This window comes from Oncorhynchus clarkii, chromosome 17 (assembly GCF_045791955.1).
Source record: "Oncorhynchus clarkii lewisi isolate Uvic-CL-2024 chromosome 17, UVic_Ocla_1.0, whole genome shotgun sequence".
In the NCBI taxonomy this organism is placed as follows: Eukaryota; Metazoa; Chordata; class Actinopteri; order Salmoniformes; family Salmonidae; genus Oncorhynchus; species Oncorhynchus clarkii.
The window spans coordinates 70,689,364-70,711,520 of NC_092163.1; the positions used below are offsets into that span (position 1 = coordinate 70,689,364).

General features: G+C 61.7%; 1 protein-coding gene across 1 annotated transcript in view; it reads right to left on the reverse strand.

Annotated features, from left to right (window-relative positions):
* Nucleotides 1-22,157, reverse strand: part of LOC139369919 (A-type voltage-gated potassium channel KCND3-like) — a 158,166-nt gene that overhangs the window by 13,436 nt on the left and 122,573 nt on the right. The window contains exon 3 of the mRNA XM_071109202.1: nucleotides 2,623-2,727. Within this exon, the coding sequence (XP_070965303.1) occupies nucleotides 2,623-2,727 (105 nt within the window). The remainder of the gene's footprint in view (nucleotides 1-2,622; nucleotides 2,728-22,157) is intronic.

Consider the following 22,157-nt stretch of genomic DNA (forward strand, 5'->3'; position numbering starts at 1 on the left):
AAAACAGACAGCAGAGAGCACTAAAACAGACAGCAGAGAGCACTAAAACAGACAGCAGAGATCACTAAAACAGACAGCAGAGAGCACTAAAACAGACAGCAGAGAGCACTAAATCTGACAGCAGAGAGCACTAAAACAGACAGCAGAGAGCACTAAAACAGACAGCAGAGAGCACTAAAACAGACAGCAGAGAGCACTAAAACAGACAGCAGAGAGCACTAAAACAAACATCAGAAACTGCAGCAGAGAGCATAAAACAGACAGCAGAGAGCACTAAAACTGACAGCAGAGAGCACTAAAACAGACAGCAGACAGCAGAGAGCACTAAAACAGACAGCAGAGAGACAGACAGCAGAGAACAAAAACTGAGCAGAGAATAGAGAGCACTAAAACTGACAGCAGAGAGCACTAAAACAGACAGCAGAGAGCACTAAAACTAGAGACATCTGACAATAGAGAGAGCAGAGACAAAAACAGACAGCAGAGAGCACTAAAACTGACAATAGAGAGCACTAAAACTGACAGCAGAGAGCACTAAAACAGACAGCAGAGAGCACTAAAGCAGACAGCAGAGATCACTAAAACGGACAGCAGAGAGCACTAAAACTGACAGCAGAGAGCACTAAAACAGACAGCAGAGATCGCTAAAAATGACAGCAGAGAGCACTAAAACTGATAGCAGAGAGCACTAAAACAGACAGCAGAGATCGCTAAAACAGACAGCAGAGAGCACTAAAACAGACAGCAGAGATCACTAAAACAGTCAGCAGAGAGCACTAAAACAGACAGCAGAGAGCACTAAATCAGACAGCAGAGAGCACTAAAACAGACAGCAGAGAGCACTAAAACAGACAGCAGAGAGCACTAAAACAGACAGCAGAGAGCACTAAATCAGACAGCAGAGATCGCTAAAAAGGACAGCAGAGAGCACTAAAACAGACAGCAGAGAGCACTAAAACAGATCACTAAAACTGACAATAGAGAGGACTAAAACAGACAGCAGGGAGCACTAAAACAGACAGCAGAGAGCACTAAAGCAGACAGCAGAGATCACTAAAACAGACAGCAGAGAGCACTAAAACAGACAGCAGAGAGCACTAAAACAGACAGCAGAGAGCACTAAAACTGACAACAGAGAGCACTAAAACTGACAGCAGAGAGCACTAAAACGGACAGCAGAGAGCACTAAAACAGACAGCAGAGATCACTAAAACAGACAGCAGAGAGCACTAAAACAGACAACAGACAGCAGAGAGAGCACTAAAACAGACAGCAGAGAGCACTAAAACAGACAGCAGAGAAGACAGCAGAGAGCACTAACAGACAGCAGAGATCACTAGCAGAGAGCACTAAAACAGACAGCAGAGAGCACTAAAACAGACAGCAGAGAGCACTAAAACAGAGCACTAAAACAGACAGCAGAGAGCACTAAAACAGACAGCAGAGATCACTAAAACAGTCAGCAGAGAGCACTAAAACAGAGAGCAGAGAGCACTAAAACAGACAGCAGAGAGCACTAAAACAGACAGCAGAGAGCACTAAAACAGACAGCAGAGAGCACTAAAACAGACAGCAGAGATCGCTAAAAAAGACAGCAGAGAGCACTAAAACAGACAGCAGAGAGCACTAAAACAGATCACTAAAACTGACAATAGAGAGGACTAAAACAGACAGCAGAGAGCACTAAGACTGACAGCAGATAGCACTAAAACAGACAGCAGAGAGCACTAAAACTGACAGCAGAGAGCACTAAAACTGACAGCAGAGAGCACTAAAACTGACAGCAGAGAGCACTAAAACAGACAGCAGAGAGCACTAAAACAGATCACTAAAACTGACAATAGAGAGGACTAAAACAGACAGCAGAGAGCACTAAAACTGACAGCAGAGAGCACTAAAACAGACAGCAGAGAGCACTAAAACAGACAGCAGAGAGCACTAAAACTGACAGCAGAGAGCACTAAAACTGACAGCAGAGAGCACTAAAACTGACAGCAGAGAGCACTAAAACAGACAGCAGAGAGCACTAAAACAGATCACTAAAACTGACAATAGAGAGGACTAAAACAGACAGCAGAGAGCACTAAAACTGACAGCAGAGAGCACTAAAACAGACAGCAGAGAGCACTAAAACTGACAGCAGAGAGCACTAAAACAGACAGCAGAGAGCACTAAAACAGACAGCAGAGAGCACTAAAACTGACAGCAGAGAGCACTAAAACTGACAGCAGAGAGCACTAAAACTGACAGCAGAGAGCACTAAAACAGACAGCAGAGAGTACTAACACAGACAGCAGAGAGCACTAACACAGACAACAGAGATCACTAAAACTGACAGCAGAGAGCACTAAAACTGACAGCAGAGAGCACTAAAACAGACAGCAGAGAGTACTAACACGGACAGCAGAGAGCACTAACACAGACAGCAGAGAGCACTAAAACAGACATGCTTGAGCTTTAGCTCAGCGGGCTAACTCAGCCTTGTGGTATTCACCACTTGGTGCACACATCCTGGGTTCAAACCTAGTTGGTGACATGTGTATATTTCAAACTAGGACTGGGTCCTTTAGCTCAGTGGGCTAATGCAGTCTTGGGCCCTCAGAGGTCAAATGGGAGGCTTACCGTGAGCTCCAGCAGGTCGTTGAGGAGGTCGTTGCGTTTGCTCTGAAGGAATCCCGTGCAGGAGCTGCCCGCCTGGGCTATTCTTATCCTGGCCAGTCTGGCTTTCTGTGTGGGGAGAGGTTAACGTGTCAGAACCAGGCAAGGATGAGAAATGTCTTATAATCTAATGGTGAGAATGTGCAGCCTCATCACCCCTTCCCTGGATGATGTAAAATGATGACTCGTATTATTATGGCTTGAAAGGGTTTAGAGTTTCCTATGGTTCGATCTATTTCATGTTAGCTATTATGATCTATTTCATGTTAGCTATTATGATCTATTTCATGTTAGTGCAATTTCTGTTTTTAGTAGGATACTGAGGCACTTCCAATGGATCCTTGGTGGGGAATAACTATACACAAAAGAAGAAAAACAGAAGCTAATTGTAGATGGAAATTAAAAATAAGCAATTAAACCTTGCTGCCAATCAGTGTAAAAACATTGAAATGGTGATAAAGATGATGAAGAGCATGATGAAGGACATTATGGTAGGTGAGTTTTGAGTCTGTCAATCCATGCAGGACTTCCAAAGTTCTCTCTTGTTCTAAATCCTAGAGATCTTTCCTTGATCTTGGTGTGTCTGTGACTTGTGAAACGGCTATACAGTAAGTACAGGTAAATGGGGGTGATTCATCTCTTTTTTCAGTCCTGTTCATATCACAATGAACCAAGCTATCCTTCAGCCCCAGTCTCCCTCTCCCCAGTCTCCCTCTCCCCAGTCTCCCTCTCCCCAGTCTCCTTCAGCCCCAGTCTCCCTCTCCCCAGTCTCCCTCTCCCCAGTCTCCCTCTCCCCAGTCTCCTTCAGCCCCAGTCTCCCTCTCCCCAGTCTCCCTCTCCCCAGTCTCCTTCAGCCCCAGTCTCCCTCTCCCCAGTCTCCTTCAGCCCCAGTCTCTCTCTCCCCAGTCTCCTTCAGCCCCAGTCTCCCTCTCCCCAGTCTCCCTCTCCCCAGTCTCCCTCTCCCCAGTCTCCCTCTCCCCAGTCTCCCTCTCCCCAGTCTCCTTCAGCCCCAGTCTCCCTCTCCCCAGTCTCCTTCAGCCCCAGTCTCCCTCTCCCCAGTCTCCTTCAGCCCATCTCCCTCTCCCCAGTCTCCTTCAGCCCCAGTCTCCTTCAGCCCCAGTCTCCCTCTCCCCAGTCTCCCTCTCCCCAGTCTCCCTCTCCCCAGTCTCCTTCAGCCCCAGTCTCCCTCTCCCCAGTCTCCCTCTCCCCAGTCTCCCTCTCCCCAGTCTCCCTCTCCCCAGTCTCCTTCAGCCCCAGTCTCCCTCTCCCCAGTCTCCCTCTCCCCAGTCTCCCTCTCCCCAGTCTCCCTTTCCCCAGTCTCCTTCAGCCCCAGTCTCCCTCTCCCCAGTCTCCCTCTCCCCAGTCTCCCTCTCCCCAGTCTCCCTCTCCCCAGTCTCCTTCAGCCCCAGTCTCCCTCTCCCCAGTCTCCTTCAGCCCCAGTCTCCCTCTCCCCAGTCTCCTTCAGCCCCAGTCTCTCTCTCCCGAGTCTCCTTCAGCCCATCTCCCTCTCCCCAGTCTCCTTCAGCCCCAGTCTCCTTCAGCCCCAGTCTCCCTCTCCCCAGTCTCCCTCTCCCCAGTCTCCTTCAGCCCCAGTCTCCCTCTCCCCAGTCTCCCTCTCCCCAGTCTCCTTCAGCCCCAGTCTCCCTCTCCCCAGTCTCCCTCTCCCCAGTCTCCTTCAGCCCCAGTCTCCCTCTTCCCAGTCTCCCTCTCCCCAGTCTCCTTCAGCCCCAGTCTCCCTCTCCCCAGTCTCCCTCTCCCCAGTCTCCTTCAGCCCCAGTCTCCCTCTCCCCAGTCTCCCTCTCCCCAGTCTCCCTCTCCCCAGTCTCCTTCAGCCCCAGTCTCCCTCTCCCCAGTCTCCCTCTCCCCAGTCTCCTTCAGCCCCAGTCTCCCTCTCCCCAGTCTCCTTCAGCCCCAGTCTCTCTCTCCCCAGTCTCCTTCAGCCCCAGTCTCCCTCTCCCCAGTCTCCCTCTCCCCAGTCTCCCTCTCCCCAGTCTCCAGCCCCAGTCTCCTTCAGCCCCAGTCTCCCTCTCCCCAGTCTCCTTAAGCCCCAGTCTCCTTCAGCCCCAGTCTCCCTCTCCCCAGTCTCCTTCAGCCCCAGTCTCCCTCTCCCCAGTCTCCCTCTCCCCAGTCTCCTTCAGCCCCAGTCTCCCTCTCCCCATTCTCCCTCTCCCCAGTCTCCTTCAGCCCCAGTCTCCCTCTCCCCAGTCTCCCTCTCCCCAGTCTCCTTCAGCCCCAGTCTCCCTCTCCCCAGTCTCCCTCTCCCCAGTCTCCTTCAGCCCCAGTCTCCCTCTCCCCAGTCTCCCTCTCCCCAGTCTCCTTCAGCCCCAGTCTCCCTCTCCCCAGTCTCCCTCTCCCCAGTCTCCCTCTCCTCAGTCTCCCTCTCCCCAGTCTCCTTCAGCCCCAGTCTCCTTCAGCCCCAGTCTCCCTCTCCCCAGTCTCCTTCAGCCCCAGTCTCCCTCTCCCCAGTCTCCTTCAGCCCCAGTCTCCCTCTCCCCAGTCTCCCTCTCCCCAGTCTCCTTCAGCCCCAGTCTCCCTCTCCCCAGTCTCCTTCAGCCCCAGTCTCCCTCTCCCCAGTCTCCCTCTCCCCAGTCTCCTTCAGCCCCAGTCTCCCTCTCCCCAGTCTCCCTCTCCCCAGTCTCCCTCTCCCCAGTCTCCCTCTCCCCAGTCTCCCTCTCCCCAGTCTCCTTCAGCCCCAGTCTCCCTCTCCCCAGTCTCCCTCTCCCCAGTCTCCCTCTCCCCAGTCTCCCTTTCCCCAGTCTCCTTCAGCCCCAGTCTCCCTCTCCCCAGTCTCCCTCTCCCCAGTCTCCCTCTCCCCAGTCTCCTTCAGCCCCAGTCTCCCTCTCCCCAGTCTCCTTCAGCCCCAGTCTCCCTCTCCCCAGTCTCCTTCAGCCCCAGTCTCCCTCTCCCCAGTCTCCTTCAGCCCATCTCCCTCTCCCCAGTCTCCTTCAGCCCCAGTCTCCCTCTCCCCAGTCTCCTTCAGCCCCAGTCTCCCTCTCCCCAGTCTCCTTCAGCCCCAGTCTCCCTCTCCCCAGTCTCCTTCAGCCCCAGTCTCCCTCTCCCCAGTCTCCCTCTCCCCAGTCTCCTTCAGCCCCAGTCTCCCTCTCCCCAGTCTCCCTCTCCCCAGTCTCCTTCAGCCCCAGTCTCCCTCTCCCCAGTCTCCCTCTCCCCAGTCTCCTTCAGCCCCAGTCTCCCTCTCCCCAGTCTCCCTCTCCCCAGTCTCCTTCAGCCCCGGTCTCCCTCTCCCCAGTCACCCTCTCCCCAGTCTCCCTCTCCCCAGTCTCCTTCAGCCCCAGTCTCCCCCTCCCCAGTCTCCCTCTCCCCAGTCTCCTTCAGCCCCAGTCTCCCTCTCCCCAGTCTCCTTCAGCCCCAGTCTCTCTCTCCCCAGTCTCCTTCAGCCCCAGTCTCCCTCTCCCCAGTCTCCCTCTCCCCAGTCTCCTTCAGCCCCAGTCTCCCTCTCCCCAGTCACTCTCTCCCCAGTCTCCTTCAGCCCCAGTCTCCCTCTCCCCAGTCTCCCTCTCCCCAGTCTCCTTCAGCCCCAGTCTCCCTCTCCCCATTCTCCCTCTCCCCAGTCTCCTTCAGCCCCAGTCTCCCTCTCCCCAGTCTCCCTCTCCCCAGTCTCCTTCAGCCCCAGTCTCCCTCTCCCCAGTCTCCCTCTCCCCAGTCTCCTTCAGCCCCAGTCTCTCTCTCCCCAGTCTCCTTCAGCCCCAGTCTCCCTCTCCCCAGTCTCCCTCTCCCCAGTCTCCCTCTCCCCAGTCTCCAGCCCCAGTCTCCTTCAGCCCCAGTCTCCCTCTCCCCATTCTCCTTAAGCCCCAGTCTCCTTCAGCCCCAGTCTCCCTCTCCCCAGTCTCCTTCAGCCCCAGTCTCCCTCTCCCCAGTCTCCCTCTCCCCAGTCTCCTTCAGCCCCAGTCTCCCTCTCCCCATTCTCCCTCTCCCCAGTCTCCTTCAGCCCCAGTCTCCCTCTCCCCAGTCTCCCTCTCCCCAGTCTCCTTCAGCCCCAGTCTCCCTCTCCCCAGTCTCCCTCTCCCCAGTCTCCTTCAGCCCCAGTCTCCCTCTCCCCAGTCTCCCTCTCCCCAGTCTCCTTCAGCCCCAGTCTCCCTCTCCCCAGTCTCCCTCTCCCCAGTCTCCCTCTCCTCAGTCTCCCTCTCCCCAGTCTCCTTCAGCCCCAGTCTCCTTCAGCCCCAGTCTCCCTCTCCCCAGTCTCCTTCAGCCCCAGTCTCCCTCTCCCCAGTCTCCTTCAGCCCCAGTCTCCCTCTCCCCAGTCTCCCTCTCCCCAGTCTCCCTCTACCCAGTCTCCTTCAGCCCCAGTCTCCCTCTCCCCAGTCTCCTTCAGCCCCAGTCTCCCTCTCCCCAGTCTCCCTCTCCCCAGTCTCCTTCAGCCCCAGTCTCCCTCTCCCCAGTCTCCCTCTCCCCAGTCTCCCTCTCCCCAGTCTCCCTCTCCCCAGTCTCCCTCTCCCCAGTCTCCTTCAGCCCCAGTCTCCCTCTCCCCAGTCTCCCTATCCCCAGTCTCCCTCTCCCCAGTCTCCCTTTCCCCAGTCTCCTTCAGCCCCAGTCTCCCTCTCCCCAGTCTCCCTCTCCCCAGTCTCCCTCTCCCCAGTCTCCTTCAGCCCCAGTCTCCCTCTCCCCAGTCTCCTTCAGCCCCAGTCTCCCTCTCCCAAGTCTCCTTCAGCCCCAGTCTCCCTCTCCCCAGTCTCCTTCAGCCCATCTCCCTCTCCCCAGTCTCCTTCAGCCCCAGTCTCCCTCTCCCCAGTCTCCTTCAGCCCCAGTCTCCCTCTCCCCAGTCTCCTTCAGCCCCAGTCTCCCTCTCCCCAGTCTCCTTCAGCCCCAGTCTCCCTCTCCCCAGTCTCCCTCTCCCCAGTCTCCTTCAGCCCCAGTCTCCCTCTCCCCAGTCTCCCTCTCCCCAGTCTCCTTCAGCCCCAGTCTCCCTCTCCCCAGTCTCCCTCTCCCCAGTCTCCTTCAGCCCCAGTCTCCCTCTCCCCAGTCTCCCTCTCCCCAGTCTCCTTCAGCCCCGGTCTCCCTCTCCCCAGTCACCCTCTCCCCAGTCTCCCTCTCCCCAGTCTCCTTCAGCCCCAGTCTCCCCCTCCCCAGTCTCCCTCTCCCCAGTCTCCTTCAGCCCCAGTCTCCCTCTCCCCAGTCTCCTTCAGCCCCAGTCTCTCTCTCCCCAGTCTCCTTCAGCCCCAGTCTCCCTCTCCCCAGTCTCCCTCTCCCCAGTCTCCTTCAGCCCCAGTCTCCCTCTCCCCAGTCACTCTCTCCCCAGTCTCCTTCAGCCCCAGTCTCCCTCTCCCCAGTCTCCCTCTCCCCAGTCTCCTTCAGCCCCAGTCTCCCTCTCCCCAGTCTCCCTCTCCCCAGTCTCCTTCAGCCCCAGTCTCCCTCTCCCCAGTCTCCCTCTCCCCAGTCTCCTTCAGCCCCAGTCTCCCTCTCCCCATTCTCCCTCTCCCCAGTCTCCTTCAGCCCCAGTCTCCCTCTCTCCAGTCTCCCTCTCCCCAGTCTCCTTCAGCCCCAGTCTCCCTCTCCCCAGTCTCCCTCTCCCCAGTCTCCTTCAGCCCCAGTCTCCCTCTCCCCAGTCTCCCTCTCCCAGTCTCCTTCAGCCCCAGTCTCCCTCTCCCCAGTCTCCCTCTCCCCAGTCTCCCTCTCCTCAGTCTCCCTCTCCCCAGTCTCCCTCTCCCCAGTCTCCCTCTCCCCAGTCTCCCTCTCCCCAGTCTCCTTCAGCCCCAGTCTCCCTCTCCCCAGTCTCATTCAGCCCCAGTCTCCCTCTCCCCAGTCTCCCTCTCCCCAGTCTCCCTCTCCCCAGTCTCCTTCAGCCCCAGTCTCCCTCTCCCCAGTCTCCTTCAGCCCCAGTCTCCCTCTTACCAGTCTCCCTCTCCCCAGTCTCCTTCAGCCCCAGTCTCCCTCTCCCCAGTCTCCCTCTCCCCAGTCTCCTTCAGCCCCAGTCTCCCTCTCCCCAGTCTCCCTCTCCCCAGTCTCCTTCAGCCCCAGTCTCCCTCTCCCCAGTCTCCCTCTCCCCAGTCTCCCTCTCCCCAGTCTCCTTCAGCCCCAGTCTCCTTCAGCCCCAGTCTCCCTCTCCCTAGTCTCCTTCAGCCCCAGTCTCCTTCATCCCCAGTCTCCCTCTCCCCAGTCTCCTTCAGCCCCAGTCTCCCTCTCCCCAGTCTCCCTCTCCCCAGTCTCCCTCTCCCCAGTCTCCTTCAGCCCCAGTCTCCCTCTCCCCAGTCTCCCTCTCCCCAGTCTCCCTCTCCCCAGTATCCTTCAGCCCCAGTCTCCCTCTCCCCAGTATCCTTCAGCCCCAGTCTCCCTCTCCCCAGTCTCCCTCTCCCCAGTCTCTTTCAGCCCCAGTCTCCCTCTCCCCAGTCTCCCTCTCCCCAGTCTCCCTCTCCCCAGTCTCCTTCAGCCCCAGTCTCCCTCTCCCCAGTCTCCCTCTCCCCAGTCTCCTTCAGCCCCAGTCTCCCTCTCCCCAGTCTCTCTCTCCCCAGTCTCCTTCAGCCCCAGTCTCCCTCTCCCCAGTCTCCCTCTCCCCAGTCTCCTTCAGCCCCAGTCTCCCTCTCCCCAGTCTCCTTCAGCCCCAGTCTCCTTCAGCCCCAGTCTCCCTCTCCCCAGTCTCCCTCTCCCCAGTCTCCTTCAGCCCCAGTCTCCCTCTCCCCAGTCTCCCTCTCCCCAGTCTCCCTCTCCTCAGTCTCCCTCTCCCCAGTCTCCTTCATTCCCAGTCTCCTTCAGCCCCAGTCTCCCTCTCCCCAGTCTCCTTCAGCCCCAGTCTCCCTCTCCCCAGTCTCCTTCAGCCCCAGTCTCCCTCTCCCCAGTCTCCCTCTCCCCAGTCTCCCTCTCCCCAGTCTCCTTCAGCCCCAGTCTCCCTCTCCCCAGTCTCCTTCAGCCCCAGTCTCCCTCTCCCCAGTCTCCCTCTCCCCAGTCTCCTTCAGCCCCAGTCTCCCTCTCACCAGTCTCCCTCTCCCCAGTCTCCTTCAGCCCCAGTCTCCCTCTCCCCAGTCTCCCTCTCCCCAGTCTCCTTCAGCCCCAGTCTCCCTCTCCCCAGACTCCTTCAGCCCCAGTCTCCCTCTCCCCAGTCTCCCTCTCCCCAGTCTCCCTCTCCCCAGTCTCCTTCAGCCCCAGTCTCCCTCTCCCCAGTCTCCCTCTCCCCAGTCTCCCTCTCCCCAGTCTCCCTCTCCCCAGTCTCCTTCAGCCCCAGTCTCCCTCTCCCCAGTCTCCCTCTCCCCAGTCTCCCTCTCCTCAGTCTCCCTCTCTCCAGTCTCCTTCAGCCCCAGTCTCCCTCTCCCCAGTCTCCCTCTCCCCAGTCTCCCTCTCCCCAGTCTCCCTCTCCCCAGTCTCCTTCAGCCCCAGTCTCCCTCTCCCCAGTCTCCCTCTCCCCAGTCTCCTTCAGCCCCAGTCTCCCTCTCCCCAGTCTCCCTCTCCCCAGTCTCCTTCAGCCCCAGTCTCCCTCTCCCCAGTCTCCCTCTCCCCAGACTCCTTCAGCCCCAGTCTCCCTCTCCCCAGTCTCCCTCTCCCCAGTCTCCCTCTCCCCAGTCTCCTTCAGCCCCAGTCTCCCTCTCCCCAGTTTCCTTCAGCCCCAGTCTCCCTCTCCCCAGTCTCCTTCAGCCCCAGTCTCCCTCTCCCCAGTCTCCCTCTCCCCAGTCTCCCTCTCCCCAGTCTCCTTCAGCCCCAGTCTCCCTCTCCCCAGTCTCCCTCTCCCCAGACTCCTTCAGCCCCAGTCTCCCTCTCCCCAGTCTCCCTCTCACCAGTCTCCCTCTCCCCAGTCTCCCTCTCCCCAGACTCCTTCAGCCCCAGTCTCCCTCTCCCCAGTCTCCCTCTCCCCAGACTCCTTCAGCCCCAGTCTCCCTCTCCCCAGTCTCCCTCTCCCCAGTCTCCTTCAGCCCCAGTCTCCCTCTCCCCAGTCTCCTTCAGCCCCAGTCTCCCTCTCCCCAGTCTCCCTCTCCCCAGTCTCCTTCAGCCCCAGTCTCCCTCTCCCCAGTCTCCCTCTCCCCAGTCTCCTTCAGCCCCAGTCTCCCTCTTCCCAGTCTCCTTCAGCCCCAGTCTCCCTCTCCCCAGTCTCCCTCTCCCCAGTCTCCCTCTCCCCAGTCTCCTTCAGCCCCAGTCTCCCTCTCCCCAGTCTCCCTCTCCCCAGTCTCCCTCTCCCCAGTCTCCTTCAGCCCCAGTCTCCTTCAGCCCCAGTCTCCCTCTCCCCAGTCTCCCTCTCCCCAGTCTCCTTCAGCCCCAGTCTCCCTCTCCCCAGTCTCCCTCTCCCCAGTCTCTCTCTCCCAGTCTCCCTCTCCCCAGTCTCCCTCTCCCCAGTCTCCTTCAGCCCCAGTCTCCTTCAGCCCCAGTCTCCCTCTCCCCAGTCTCCCTCTCCCCAGTCTCCTTCAGCCCCAGTCTCCCTCTCCCCAGTCTCCCTCTCCCCAGTCTCCCTCTCCCCAGTCTCCTTCAGCCCCAGTCTCCCTCTCCCCAGTCTCCCTCTCCCCAGTCTCCTTCAGCCCCAGTCTCCCTCTCCCCAGTCTCCCTCTCCCCAGTCTCCCTCTCCCCAGTCTCCCTCTCCCCAGTCTCCTTCAGCCCCAGTCTCCCTCTCCCCAGTCTCCTTCAGCCCCAGTCTCCCTCTCCCCAGTCTCCCTCTCCCCAGTCTCCCTCTCCCCAGTCTCCTTCAGCCCCAGTCTCCCTCTCCCCAGTCTCCCTCTCCCCAGTCTCCTTCAGCCCCAGTCTCCCTCTCCCCAGTCTCCTTCAGCCCCAGTCTCCCTCTCCCCAGTCTCCCTCTCCCCAGTCTCCTTCTCCCCAGTCTCCCTCTCCCCAGTCTCCTTCAGCCCCAGTCTCCCTCTCCCCAGTCTCCCTCTCCCCAGTCTCCTTCAGCCCCAGTCTCCCTCTCCCCAGTCTCCCTCTCCCCAGTCTCCTTCAGCCCCAGTCTCCCTCTCCCCAGTCTCCCTCTCCCCAGTCTCCCTCTCCCCAGTCTCCAGCCCCAGTCTCCATCAGCCCCAGTCTCCCTCTCCCCAGTCTCCCTCTTCCCAGTCTCCTTCAGCCCCAGTCTCCCTCTCCCCAGACTCCTTCAGCCCCAGTCTCCCTCTCCCCAGTCACCCTCTCCCCAGTCTCCCTCTCCCCAGTCTCCTTCAGCCCCAGTCTCCCTCTCCCCAGTCTCCCTCTCCCCAGTCTCCTTCAGCCCCAGTCTCCCTCTCCCCAGTCTCCCTCTCCCCAGTCTCCCTCTCCCCAGTCTCCCTCTCCCCAGTCTCCCTCTCTCCAGTCTCCTTCAGCCCCAGTCTCCCTCTCCCCAGTCTCCCTCTCCCCAGTCTCCCTCTCCCCAGTCTCCCTCTCCCCAGTCTCCTTCAGCCCCAGTCTCCCTCTCCCCAGTCTCCCTCTCCCCAGTCTCCTTCAGCCCCAGTCTCCCTCTCCCCAGTCTCCCTCTCCCCAGACTCCTTCAGCCCCAGTCTCCCTCTCCCCAGTCTCCCTCTCCCCAGTCTCCCTCTCCCCAGTCTCCTTCAGCCCCAGTCTCCCTCTCCCCAGTCTCCCTCTCCCCAGTCTCCCTCTCCTCAGTCTCCCTCTCCCCAGTCTCCTTCAGCCCCAGTCTCCTTCAGCCCCAGTCTCCCTCTCCCCAGTCTCCTTCAGCCCCAGTCTCCCTCTCCCCAGTCTCCTTCAGCCCCAGTCTCCCTCTCCCCAGTCTCCCTCTCCCCAGTCTCCCTCTCCCCAGTCTCCTTCAGCCCCAGTCTCCCTCTCCCCAGTCTCCTTCAGCCCCAGTCTCCCTCTCCCCAGTCTCCCTCTCCCCAGTCTCCTTCAGCCCCAGTCTCCCTCTCCCCAGTCTCCCTCTCCCCAGTCTCCCTCTCCCCAGTCTCCCTCTCCCCAGTCTCCCTCTCCCCAGTCTCCCTCTCCCCAGTCTCCTTCAGCCCCAGTCTCCCTCTCCCCAGTCTCCTTCAGCCCCAGTCTCCCTCTCCCCAGTCTCCCTCTCCCCAGTCTCCCTCTCCCCAGTCTCCTTCAGCCCCAGTCTCCCTCTCCCCAGTCTCCCTCTCCCCAGTCTCCTTCAGCCCCAGTCTCCCTCTCCCCAGTCTCCTTCAGCCCCAGTCTCCCTCTCCCCAGTCTCCCTCTCCCCAGTCTCCCTCTCCCCAGTCTCCTTCAGACCCAGTCTCCCTCTCCCCAGTCTCCTTCAGCCCCAGTCTCCCTCTCCCCAGTCTCCCTCTCCCCAGTCTCCTTCAGCCCCAGTCTCCCTCTCCCCAGTCTCCCTCTCCCCAGTCTCCCTCTCCCCAGTCTCCCTCTCCCCAGTCTCCCTCTCCCCAGTCTCCTTCAGCCCCAGTCTCCCTCTCCCCAGTCTCCCTCTCCCCAGTCTCCCTCTCCCCAGTCTCCCTCTCCCCAGTCTCCTTCAGCCCCAGTCTCCCTCTCCCCAGTCTCCCTCTCCCCAGTCTCCTTCAGCCCCAGTCTCCCTCTCCCCAGTCTCCCTCTCCCCAGTCTCCTTCAGCCCCAGTCTCCCTCTCCCCAGTCTCCCTCTCCCCAGACTCCTTCAGCCCCAGTCTCCCTCTCCCCAGTCTCCCTCTCCCCAGTCTCCCTCTCCCCAGTCTCCTTCAGCCCCAGTCTCCCTCTCCCCAGTTTCCTTCAGCCCCAGTCTCCCTCTCCCCAGTCTCCTTCAGCCCCAGTCTCCCTCTCCCCAGTCTCCCTCTCCCCAGTCTCCCTCTCCCCAGTCTCCTTCAGCCCCAGTCTCCCTCTCCCCAGTCTCCCTCTCCCCAGACTCCTTCAGCCCCAGTCTCCCTCTCCCCAGTCTCCCTCTCCCCAGTCTCCCTCTCCCCAGTCTCCCTCTCCCCAGACTCCTTCAGCCCCAGTCTCCCTCTCCCCAGTCTCCCTCTCCCCAGTCTCCCTCTCCCCAGTCTCCCTCTCCCCAGACTCCTTCAGCCCCAGTCTCCCTCTCCCCAGTCTCCCTCTCCCCAGTCTCCTTCAGCCCCAGTCTCCCTCTCCCCAGTCTCCTTCAGCCCCAGTCTCCCTCTCCCCAGTCTCCCTCTCCCCAGTCTCCTTCAGCCCCAGTCTCCATCTCCCCAGTCTCCCTCTCCCCAGTCTCCTTCAGCCCCAGTCTCCCTCTCCCCAGTCTCCTTCAGCCCCAGTCTCCCTCTCCCCAGTCTCCCTCTCCCCAGTCTCCCTCTCCCCAGTCTCCTTCAGCCCCAGTCTCCCTCTCCCCAGTCTCCCTCTCCCCAGTCTCCCTCTCCCCAGTCTCCTTCAGCCCCAGTCTCCTTCAGCCCCAGTCTCCCTCTCCCTAGTCTCCTTCAGCCCCAGTCTCCCTCTCCCCAGTCTCCTTCAGCCCCAGTCTCCCTCTCCCCAGTCTCCCTCTCCCCAGTCTCCGTCTCCCCCGTCTCCCTCTCCCCAGTCTCCCTCTCCCCAGTCTCCTTCAGCCCCAGTCTCCTTCAGCCCCAGTCTCCCTCTCCCCAGTCTCCCTCTCCCCAGTCTCCTTCAGCCCCAGTCTCCCTCTCCCCAGTCTCCCTCTCCCCAGTCTCCCTCTCCCCAGTCTCCCTCTCCCCAGTCTCCTTCAGCCCCAGTCTCCCTCTCCCCAGTCTCCCTCTCCCCAGTCTCCTTCAGCCCCAGTCTCCCTCTCCCCAGTCTCCCTCTCCCCAGTCTCCCTCTCCCCAGTCTCCCTCTCCCCAGTCTCCTTCAGCCCCAGTCTCCCTCTCCCCAGTCTCCCTCTCCCCAGTCTCCCTCTCCCCAGTCTCCTTCAGCCCCAGTCTCCCTCTCCCCAGTCTCCCTCTCCCCAGACTCCTTCAGCCCCAGTCTCCCTCTCCCCAGTCTCCCTCTCCCCAGTCTCCCTCTCCCCAGTCTCCCTCTCCCCAGTCTCCCTCTCCCCAGACTCCTTCAGCCCCAGTCTCCCTCTCCCCAGTCTCCCTCTCCCCAGACTCCTTCAGCCCCAGTCTCCCTCTCCCCAGTCTCCCTCTCCCCAGTCTCCTTCAGCCCCAGTCTCCCTCTCCCCAGTCTCCTTCAGCCCCAGTCTCCCTCTCCCCAGTCTCCATCTCCCCAGTCTCCTTCAGCCCCAGTCTCCCTCTCCCCAGTCTCCCTCTCCCCAGTCTCCTTCAGCCCCAGTCTCCCTCTTCCCCAGTCTCCTTCAGCCCCAGTCTCCCTCTCCCCAGTCTCCCTCTCCCCAGTCTCCCTCTCCCCAGTCTCCTTCAGCCCCAGTCTCCCTCTCCCCAGTCTCCCTCTCCCCAGTCTCCCTCTCCCCAGTCTCCTTCAGCCCCAGTCTCCTTCAGCCCCAGTCTCCCTCTCCCCAGTCTCCCTCTCCCCAGTCTCCTTCAGCCCCAGTCTCCCTCTCCCCAGTCTCCCTCTCCCCAGTCTCTCTCTCCACAGTCTCCCTCTCCCCAGTCTCCTTCAGCCCCAGTCTCCTTCAGCCCCAGTCTCCCTCTCCCCAGTCTCCCTCTCCCCAGTCTCCTTCAGCCCCAGTCTCCCTCTCCCCAGTCTCCCTCTCCCCAGTCTCCCTCTCCCCAGTCTCCTTCAGCCCCAGTCTCCCTCTCCCCAGTCTCCCTCTCCCCAGTCTCCTTCAGCCCCAGTCTCCCTCTCCCCAGTCTCCCTCTCCCCAGTCTCCCTCTCCCCAGTCTCCCTCTCCCCAGTCTCCCTCTCCCCAGACTCCTCAGCCCCAGTCTCCCTCTCCCCAGTCTCCCTCTCCCCAGTCTCCTTCAGCCCCAGTCTCCCTCTCCCCAGTCTCCCTCTCCCCAGTCTCCTTCAGCCCCAGTCTCCCTCTCCTCAGTCTCCCTCTCCCCAGTCTCCCTCTCCCCAGTCTTCCTCTCCCCAGTCTCCCTCTCCCCAGTCTCCCTCTCCCCAGTCTCCTTCAGCCCCAGTCTCCCTCTCCCCAGTCTCCTTCAGCCCCAGTCTCCCTCTCCCCAGTCTCCCTCTCCCCAGTCTCCCTCTCCCCAGTCTCCTTCAGCCCCAGTCTCCCTCTCCCCAGTCTCCCTCTCCCCAGTCTCCCTCTCCCCAGTCTCCTTCAGCCCCAGTCTCCTTCAGCCCCAGTCTCCCTCTCCCCAGTCTCCCTCTCCCCAGTCTCCTTCAGCCCCAGTCTCCCTCTCCCCAGTCTCCCTCTCCCCAGTCTCCCTCTCCCCAGTCTCCCTCTCCCCAGTCTCCCTCTCCCCAGTCTCCTTCAGCCCCAGTCTCCTTCAGCCCCAGTCTCCCTCTCCCCAGTCTCCCTCTCCCCAGTCTCCTTCAGCCCCAGTCTCCCTCTCCCCAGTCTCCCTCTCCCCAGTCTCCCTCTCCCCAGTCTCCTTCAGCCCCAGTCTCCCTCTCCCCAGTCTCCTTCAGCCCCAGTCTCCCTCTCCCCAGTCTCCCTCTCCCCAGTCTCCCTCTCCCCAGTCTCCCTCTCCCCAGTCTCCTTCAGCCCCAGTCTCCCTCTCCCCAGTCTCCTTCAGCCCCAGTCTCCCTCTCCCCAGTCTCCCTCTCCCCAGTCTCCCTCTCCCCAGTCTCCTTCAGCCCCAGTCTCCCTCTCCCCAGTCTCCCTCTCCCCAGTCTCCTTCAGCCCCAGTCTCCCTCTCCCCAGTCTCCTTCTCCCCAGTCTCCCTCTCCCCAGTCTCCCTCTCCCCAGTCTCCCTCTCCCCAGTCTCCTTCAGACCCAGTCTCCCTCTCCCCAGTCTCCTTCAGCCCCAGTCTCCCTCTCCCCAGTCTCCCTCTCCCCAGTCTCCTTCAGCCCCAGTCTCCCTCTCCCCAGTCTCCCTCTCCCCAGTCTCCTTCAGCCCCAGTCTCCCTCTCCCCAGTCTCCCTCTCCCCAGTCTCCCTCTCCCCAGTCTCCAGCCCCAGTCTCCATCAGCCCCAGTCTCCCTCTCCCCAGTCTCCCTCTCCCCAGTCTCCTTCAGACCCAGTCTCCCTCTCCCCAGTCTCCTTCAGCCCCAGTCTCCCTCTCCCCAGTCTCCCTCTCCCCAGTCTCCCTCTCCCCAGTCTCCTTCAGCCCCAGTCTCCCTCTCCCCAGTCTCCCTCTCCCCAGTCTCCTTCAGCCCCAGTCTCCCTCTCCCCAGTCTCCCTCTCCCCAGTCTCCCTCTCCCCAGTCTCCCTCTCCCCAGTCTCCCTCTCCCAGTCTCCTTCAGCCCCAGTCTCCCTCTCCCCAGTCTCCCTCTCCCCAGTCTCCCTCTCCCCAGTCTCCCTCTCCCCAGTCTCCTTCAGCCCCAGTCTCCCTCTCCCCAGTCTCCCTCTCCCCAGTCTCCTTCAGCCCCAGTCTCCCTCTCCCCAGTCTCCCTCTCCCCAGTCTCCTTCAGCCCCAGTCTCCCTCTCCCCAGTCTCCCTCTCCCCAGTCTCCCTCTCCCCAGTCTCCTTCAGCCCCAGTCTCCCTCTCCCCAGTCTCCCTCTCCCCAGTCTCCCTCTCCTCAGTCTCCCTCTCCCCAGTCTCCTTCAGCCCCAGTCTCCTTCAGCCCCAGTCTCCCTCTCCCCAGTCTCCTTCAGCCCCAGTCTCCCTCTCCCCAGTCTCCTTCAGCCCCAGTCTCCCTCTCCCCAGTCTCCCTCTCCCCAGTCTCCCTCTCCCCAGTCTCCTTCAGCCCCAGTCTCCCTCTCCCCAGTCTCCTTCAGCCCCAGTCTCCCTCTCCCCAGTCTCCCTCTCCCCAGTCTCCTTCAGCCCCAGTCTCCCTCTCACCAGTCTCCCTCTCCCCAGTCTCCCTCTCCCCAGTCTCCCTCTCCCCAGTCTCCCTCTCCCCAGTCTCCCTCTCCCCAGTCTCCTTCAGCCCCAGTCTCCCTCTCCCCAGTCTCCTTCAGCCCCAGTCTCCCTCTCCCCAGTCTCCCTCTCCCCAGTCTCCCTCTCCCCAGTCTCCTTCAGCCCCAGTCTCCCTCTCCCCAGTCTCCCTCTCCCCAGTCTCCTTCAGCCCCAGTCTCCCTCTCCCCAGTCTCCTTCAGCCCCAGTCTCCCTCTCCCCAGTCTCCCTCTCCCCAGTCTCCCTCTCCCCAGTCTCCTTCAGACCCAGTCTCCCTCTCCCCAGTCTCCTTCAGCCCCAGTCTCCCTCTCCCCAGTCTCCTTCAGCCCCAGTCTCCCTCTCCCCAGTCTCCCTCTCCCCAGTCTCCTTCAGCCCCAGTCTCCCTCTCCCCAGTCTCCCTCTCCCCAGTCTCCCTCTCCCCAGTCTCCCTCTCCCCAGTCTCCCTCTCCCCAGTCTCCTTCAGCCCCAGTCTCCTTCAGCCCCAGTCTCCCTCTCCCCAGTCTCCCTCTCCCCAGTCTCCTTCAGCCCCAGTCTCCCTCTCCCCAGTCTCCCTCTCCCCAGTCTCCTTCAGCCCCAGTCTCCCTCTCCCCAGTCTCCCTCTCCCCAGACTCCTTCAGCCCCAGTCTCCCTCTCCCCAGTCTCCCTCTCCCCAGTCTCCCTCTCCCCAGTCTCCTTCAGCCCCAGTCTCCCTCTCCCCAGTTTCCTTCAGCCCCAGTCTCCCTCTCCCCAGTCTCCTTCAGCCCCAGTCTCCCTCTCCCCAGTCTCCCTCTCCCCAGTCTCCCTCTCCCCAGTCTCCCTCTCCCCAGTCTCCTTCAGCCCCAGTCTCCCTCTCCCCAGTCTCCCTCTCCCCAGACTCCTTCAGCCCCAGTCTCCCTCTCCCCAGTCTCCCTCTCCCCAGTCTCCCTCTCCCCAGTCTCCCTCTCCCCAGACTCCTTCAGCCCCAGTCTCCCTCTCCCCAGTCTCCCTCTCCCCAGTCTCCCTCTCCCCAGTCTCCCTCTCCCCAGACTCCTTCAGCCCCAGTCTCCCTCTCCCCAGTCTCCCTCTCCCCAGTCTCCTTCAGCCCCAGTCTCCCTCTCCCCAGTCTCCTTCAGCCCCAGTCTCCCTCTCCCCAGTCTCCCTCTCCCCAGTCTCCTTCAGCCCCAGTCTCCATCTCCCCAGTCTCCCTCTCCCCAGTCTCCTTCAGCCCCAGTCTCCCTCTCCCCAGTCTCCTTCAGCCCCAGTCTCCCTCTCCCCAGTCTCCCTCTCCCCAGTCTCCCTCTCCCCAGTCTCCTTCAGCCCCAGTCTCCCTCTCCCCAGTCTCCCTCTCCCCAGTCTCCCTCTCCCCAGTCTCCTTCAGCCCCAGTCTCCTTCAGCCCCAGTCTCCCTCTCCCCAGTCTCCCTCTCCCCAGTCTCCTTCAGCCCCAGTCTCCCTCTCCCCAGTCTCCCTCTCCCCAGTCTCCCTCTCCCCAGTCTCCGTCTCCCCAGTCTCCCTCTCCCCAGTCTCCCTCTCCCCAGTCTCCTTCAGCCCCAGTCTCCTTCAGCCCCAGTCTCCCTCTCCCCAGTCTCCTTCAGCCCCAGTCTCCCTCTCCCCAGTCTCCCTCTCCCCAGTCTCCCTCTCCCCAGTCTCCCTCTCCCCAGTCTCCTTCAGCCCCAGTCTCCCTCTCCCCAGTCTCCCTCTCCCCAGTCTCCTTCAGCCCCAGTCTCCCTCTCCCCAGTCTCCCTCTCCCCAGTCTCCCTCTCCCCAGTCTCCCTCTCCCCAGTCTCCTTCAGCCCCAGTCTCCCTCTCCCCAGTCTCCCTCTCCCCAGTCTCCCTCTCCCCAGTCTCCTTCAGCCCCAGTCTCCCTCTCCCCAGTCTCCCTCTCCCCAGTCTCCTTCAGCCCCAGTCTCCCTCTCCCCAGTCTCCCTCTCCCCAGTCTCCCTCTCCCCAGTCTCCCTCTCCCCAGTCTCCCTCTCCCCAGTCTCCCTCTCCCCAGTCTCCCTCTCCCCAGTCTCCCTCTCCCCAGACTCCTTCAGCCCCAGTCTCCCTCTCCCCAGTCTCCCTCTCCCCAGTCTCCTTCAGCCCCAGTCTCCCTCTCCCCAGTCTCCTTCAGCCCCAGTCTCCCTCTCCCCAGTCTCCCTCTCCCCAGTCTCCTTCAGCCCCAGTCTCCCTCTCCCCAGTCTCCCTCTCCCCAGTCTCCTTCAGCCCCAGTCTCCCTCTTCCCAGTCTCCTTCAGCCCCAGTCTCCCTCTCCCCAGTCTCCCTCTCCCCAGTCTCCCTCTCCCCAGTCTCCTTCAGCCCCAGTCTCCCTCTCCCCAGTCTCCCTCTCCCCAGTCTCCCTCTCCCCAGTCTCCTTCAGCCCCAGTCTCCTTCAGCCCCAGTCTCCCTCTCCCCAGTCTCCCTCTCCCCAGTCTCCTTCAGCCCCAGTCTCCCTCTCCCCAGTCTCCCTCTCCCCAGTCTCTCTCTCCACAGTCTCCCTCTCCCCAGTCTCCTTCAGCCCCAGTCTCCTTCAGCCCCAGTCTCCCTCTCCCCAGTCTCCCTCTCCCCAGTCTCCTTCAGCCCCAGTCTCCCTCTCCCCAGTCTCCCTCTCCCCAGTCTCCCTCTCCCCAGTCTCCTTCAGCCCCAGTCTCCCTCTCCCCAGTCTCCCTCTCCCCAGTCTCCTTCAGCCCCAGTCTCCCTCTCCCCAGTCTCCCTCTCCCCAGTCTCCCTCTCCCCAGTCTCCCTCTCCCCAGTCTCCCTCTCCCCAGTCTCCCTCTCCCCAGTCTCCCTCTCCCCAGTCTCCTTCAGCCCAGTCTCCCTCTCCCCAGTCTCCTTCAGCCCCAGTCTCCCTCTCCCCAGTCTCCCTCTCCCCAGTCTCCCTCTCCCCAGTCTCCTTCAGCCCCAGTCTCCCTCTCCCCAGTCTCCCTCTCCCCAGTCTCCTTCAGCCCCAGTCTCCCTCTCCCCAGTCTCCTTCAGCCCCAGTCTCCCTCTCCCCAGTCTCCCTCTCCCCAGTCTCCCTCTCCCCAGTCTCCTTCAGCCCCAGTCTCCCTCTCCCCAGTCTCCCTCTCCCCAGTCTCCCTCTCCCCAGTCTCCTTCAGCCCCAGTCTCCTTCAGCCCCAGTCTCCCTCTCCCCAGTCTCCTTCAGCCCCAGTCTCCCTCTCCCCAGTCTCCCTCTCCCCAGTCTCCTTCAGCCCCAGTCTCCCTCTCCCCAGTCTCCCTCTCCCCAGTCTCCCTTCAGCCCCTCTCCCTCTCCCCAGTCTCCCTCTCCCCAGTCTCCTTCAGCCCCAGTCTCCCTCTCCCCAGTCTCCCTCTCCCCAGACTCCTTCAGCCCCTGTCTCCCTCTCCCCAGTCTCCCTCTCCCCAGTCTCCTTCAGCCCCAGTCTCCCTCTCCCCAGTCTCCTTCAGCCCCAGTCTCCCTCTCCCCAGTCTCCTTCAGCCCCAGTCTCCCTCTCCCCAGTCTCCCTCTCCCCAGTCTCCCTCTCCCCAGTATCCTTCAGCCCCAGTCTCCCTCTCCCCAGTCTCCCTCTCCCCAGTCTCCCTCTCCCCAGTCTCCCTCTCCCCAGTCTCCTTCAGCCCCAGTCTCCCTCTCCCCAGTCTCCCTCTCCCCAGTCTCCTTCAGCCCCAGTCTCCCTCTCCCCAGTCTCCTTCAGCCCCAGTCTCCCTCTCCCCAGTCTCCCTCTCCCCAGTCTCCTTCAGCCCCAGTCTCCCTCTCCCCAGTCTCCCTCTCCCCAGTCTCCCTCTCCCCAGTCTCCTTCAGCCCCAGTCTCCCTCTCCCCAGTCTCCCTCTCCCCAGACTCCTTCAGCCCCTGTCTCCCTCTCCCCAGTCTCCCTCTCCCCAGTCTCCTTCAGCCCCAGTCTCCCTCTCCCCAGTCTCCTTCAGCCCCAGTCTCCCTCTCCCCAGTCTCCTTCAGCCCCAGTCTCCCTCTCCCCAGTCTCCCTCTCCCCAGTCTCCCTCTCCCCAGTCTCCCTCTCCCCAGTATCCTTCAGCCCCAGTCTCCCTCTCCCCAGTCTCCCTCTCCCCAGTCTCCCTCTCCCCAGTCTCCCTCTCCCCAGTCTCCTTCAGCCCCAGTCTCCCTCTCCCCAGTCTCCCTCTCCCCAGTCTCCTTCAGCCCCAGTCTCCCTCTCCCCAGTCTCCTTCAGCCCCAGTCTCCCTCTCCCCAGTCTCCCTCTCCCCAGTCTACTTCAGCCCCAGTCTCCCTCTCCCCAGTCTCCCTCTCCCCAGTCTCCCTCTCCCCAGTCTCCTTCAGCCCCAGTCTCCCTCTCCCCAGTCTCCCTCTCCCCAGACTCCTTCAGCCCCAGTCTCCCTCTCCCCAGTCTCCCTCTCCCCAGTCTCCCTCTCCCCAGTCTCCCTCTCCCCAGACTCCTTCAGCCCCAGTCTCCCTCTCCCCAGTCTCCCTCTCCCCAGTCTCCCTCTCCCCAGTCTCCCTCTCCCCAGACTCCTTCAGCCCCAGTCTCCCTCTCCCCAGTCTCCCTCTCCCCAGTCTCCCTCTCCCCAGTCTCGCTCTCCCCAGACTCCTTCAGCCCCAGTCTCCCTCTCCCCAGTCTCCCTCTCCCCAGACTCCTTCAGCCCCAGTCTCCCTCTCCCCAGTCTCCCTCTCCCCAGTCTCCCTCTCCCCAGTCACCCTCTCCCCAGTCTCCCTCTCCCCAGATTCCTTCAGCCCCAGTCTCCCTCTCCCCAGTCTCCCTCTCCCCAGTCTCCTTCAGCCCCAGTCTCCCTCTCCCCAGTCTCCCTCTCCCCAGTCTCCTTCAGCCCCAGTCTCCCTCTCCCCAGTCTCCCTCTCCCCAGTCTCCCTCTCCCCAGACTCCTTCAGCCCCAGTCTCCCTCTCCCCAGTCTCCCTCTCCCCAGTCTCCCTCTCCCCAGTCTCCCTCTCCCCAGTCTCCCTCTCCCCAGTCTCCTTCAGCCCCAGTCTCCCTCTCCCCAGTCTCCTTCAGCCCCAGTCTCCCTCTCCCCAGTCTCCCTCTCCCCAGTCTCCTTCAGCCCCAGTCTCC